The following is a 2,365-nucleotide window of genomic DNA, read 5'->3' as shown; positions in this document are numbered from 1 at the left end:
ACGTGGCTTCTCCAGCACCCAGGGCTGCATCAGGGTAGGTCCATGTGGCTTCTCCTCAGGGATGTCTTGCAGGAGGTGAGCCTTGCCAACTGAGGCAGAGAACTAGCTAAGGCAAGTGCACACTGGTCCAACAATCAGAGAGCAAGAGACAAGAAAGGTGAGGCTCACTGAGTCATTTATCTCTCCGCCCTTCAATTAAACTGTCCTTCAATTAATCCCACCTGTGTTCATTGGTCAGGTTGCACGATAAACCTATCATACCTCCTTCAGAAGTATATGGATGTAGGTAGCAAATATGTTGATAAGCAAAAGCTTCACATTTTGATACTTAAGTTTAATACAGATTTCTATGATTTTATAACAATCCTTGTTGATTTACCCACGTATTTCCTATGAACAAGGATATAACCCATAGAACCACGATACAGCTATCAAAATTACCGTACATACTCGAGTACAAGCCTACCCGAGTATCAGCTGAGGCCCCTAATTTTACCACAAAAACTGCATAAAAAGGTGCTGAAAAACTCGGCTTATACACAAGTATATGCGGTACTCATAATTATATTCCATTCAAGGCTTACTCATGATCACAATAATACTTTTTATGGCAAAGTATCCAGTTCAGAATTGTACATTGCATTTAGCTGTCTTGTCTCTTCAGTCTCCTTCAATCTAATACATTTCCTCAATCTCTGACTTTTATGACCTTGACACCTTTGAAAACTACAGGCCAATTGTTTTATAATTAATAAGTATTAATAAATACTTTGAAACTATGCAAATCAATTTCATTCTTCATCAACATTTTTCTTTACTCTTTTTTTATTGTTTATTATTACTCATTGCTTATGTTTATTCACATTGTTTCCAGTTTCATTAGAAGTTCCTTTAAACTGGATTCTGGGTCCTTTTTACAGGCCCTCAACATTCCTTAATGACTTAGTTTTGGCTCAATGTCTTTTTCAAGTTCATTTTGTATTTCTTGTGTCCCAACTTATTCTCCAAGGATCTCTGGTGCTAACATCTCAGAGGTTGGCTTCCAGGGTCATCTGCCCAGATAGAGCTACCCTGGAACGCAGACCAAAAGTCCCAGCATGGAGGAAGCTGAAGGGTTAGAGAGAGAGAAGTTCCCAGTCTCTCTCTTATTAAAAGGCCCCACCCCATGAGAACATCATCAGACTATGACCCGATTGATAGGTTGGACTCCACCCTTATACTTTCACACAGCTGCAAGTTGAAATAAAATCTACCACAATGCTAGATGTGCTTTCTGCTAGTGAGGCATAAATGTTTCCAAACCTTCTCAGGGGACAGAGGGAGAGTATACATGTATATTCAAACCAACATACACATTTACATCTATATTGTATGAACGTATGCACATTTACCTACGTTTATTTTTCTACTGATCTCCTTTATATTGAAGACCACAAGTTCACACTGATACCTCTACTTCTAATGCAACACGGAACACATGTTCTTTTTCTCTCTTTATTTGTACCTCCATTCTCTGACTGTGGGAACCCGGCTCCCATGACCTACAATTTATTACAATAGTTGTTATTGTTGTTGTTGTGTGCCTTGATTCTGACTCACAGTGACACCATGTATCAGAGGACAAATGCCCCACATAAGGTTTCTAGGCTTTGAGGAAGATAGAACTGTCCGGCAAGGTGGGTGGTGGGAGAGGAAATAGATGTGATCTACAAGTATCTTAGACAATTGTCCAACCAGTTCTCCAGTTGTCAGGCCTGCCAGCGAGCCCACCTTTGGAGGAGCCTGGAGGGCCGCAGTTAAAACCACCAACAGTTCCGCCAGAGAAAGACGGGGCTTTCCACTCCCGGAAAGAGTTACAGCCTCAGAAACTCACAGAGGCAGTTCTACCCTGTCCCACAGGGACGCATCGAGTCATCATCAACTCAATGGCAGTGAGTGAGTTGTCTTTGACCCCTGAGTCTATCTGGGATTCTAAGACAACTGGTTTGTTTTCTCAACGACTTGCTTACTCTCTGACTGGTTTGGGTTTCTGCCTTCTCTGAATACGTTTTCCCCCCTCTCATTTACTGTGGCTAGGAGCCCTGGTGGCATCAGGGTTACGCAGTGGGCAGCGGTTCAAAATCTATTCAATGGCAGGGAGTTTTTGGAGTACTCCTCCTTTAGTCTTTGGGGGTCGCTGTCATTTACAGTTTGTTTGCTCTATGTCTTGTGTGAGAAGTAAAGATAAAGGGGAGGGTTCCATCTGCCTGGTTTAACTGGGCAACAAGGAATTTTCCATTTATGTTATTGGTCAATATCCCTCGAGGAGAAATTACCTCTAATGTGTTGCATGATCAGACATCCAAGGGAAAATGTCCAGTAATTG

At 41.9% G+C, this 2,365-nt stretch overlaps 1 protein-coding gene across 1 annotated transcript in view; it reads left to right on the top strand.

The window, feature by feature from the left end:
* LOC101663782 (ferritin light chain 1-like) overlaps positions 1-938 on the top strand; it is a 6,650-nt gene extending 5,712 nt beyond the window's left edge. The window contains exon 2 of the mRNA XM_030884865.2: positions 921-938. Coding sequence (XP_030740725.1) covers positions 921-938 — 18 coding nt within the window. The remainder of the gene's footprint in view (positions 1-920) is intronic.
* Positions 939-2,365: the final 1,427 nt, after the last annotated feature.

This window comes from Echinops telfairi, unplaced genomic scaffold, assembly GCF_000313985.2.
Source record: "Echinops telfairi isolate 266 unplaced genomic scaffold, ASM31398v2 ScPeMD7_18;HRSCAF=68, whole genome shotgun sequence".
Taxonomy (NCBI): domain Eukaryota; kingdom Metazoa; phylum Chordata; class Mammalia; order Afrosoricida; family Tenrecidae; genus Echinops; species Echinops telfairi.
The sequence above is the reverse complement of the archived record's forward strand: the minus strand, read 5'-3'. Positions and strand labels throughout refer to the sequence as shown.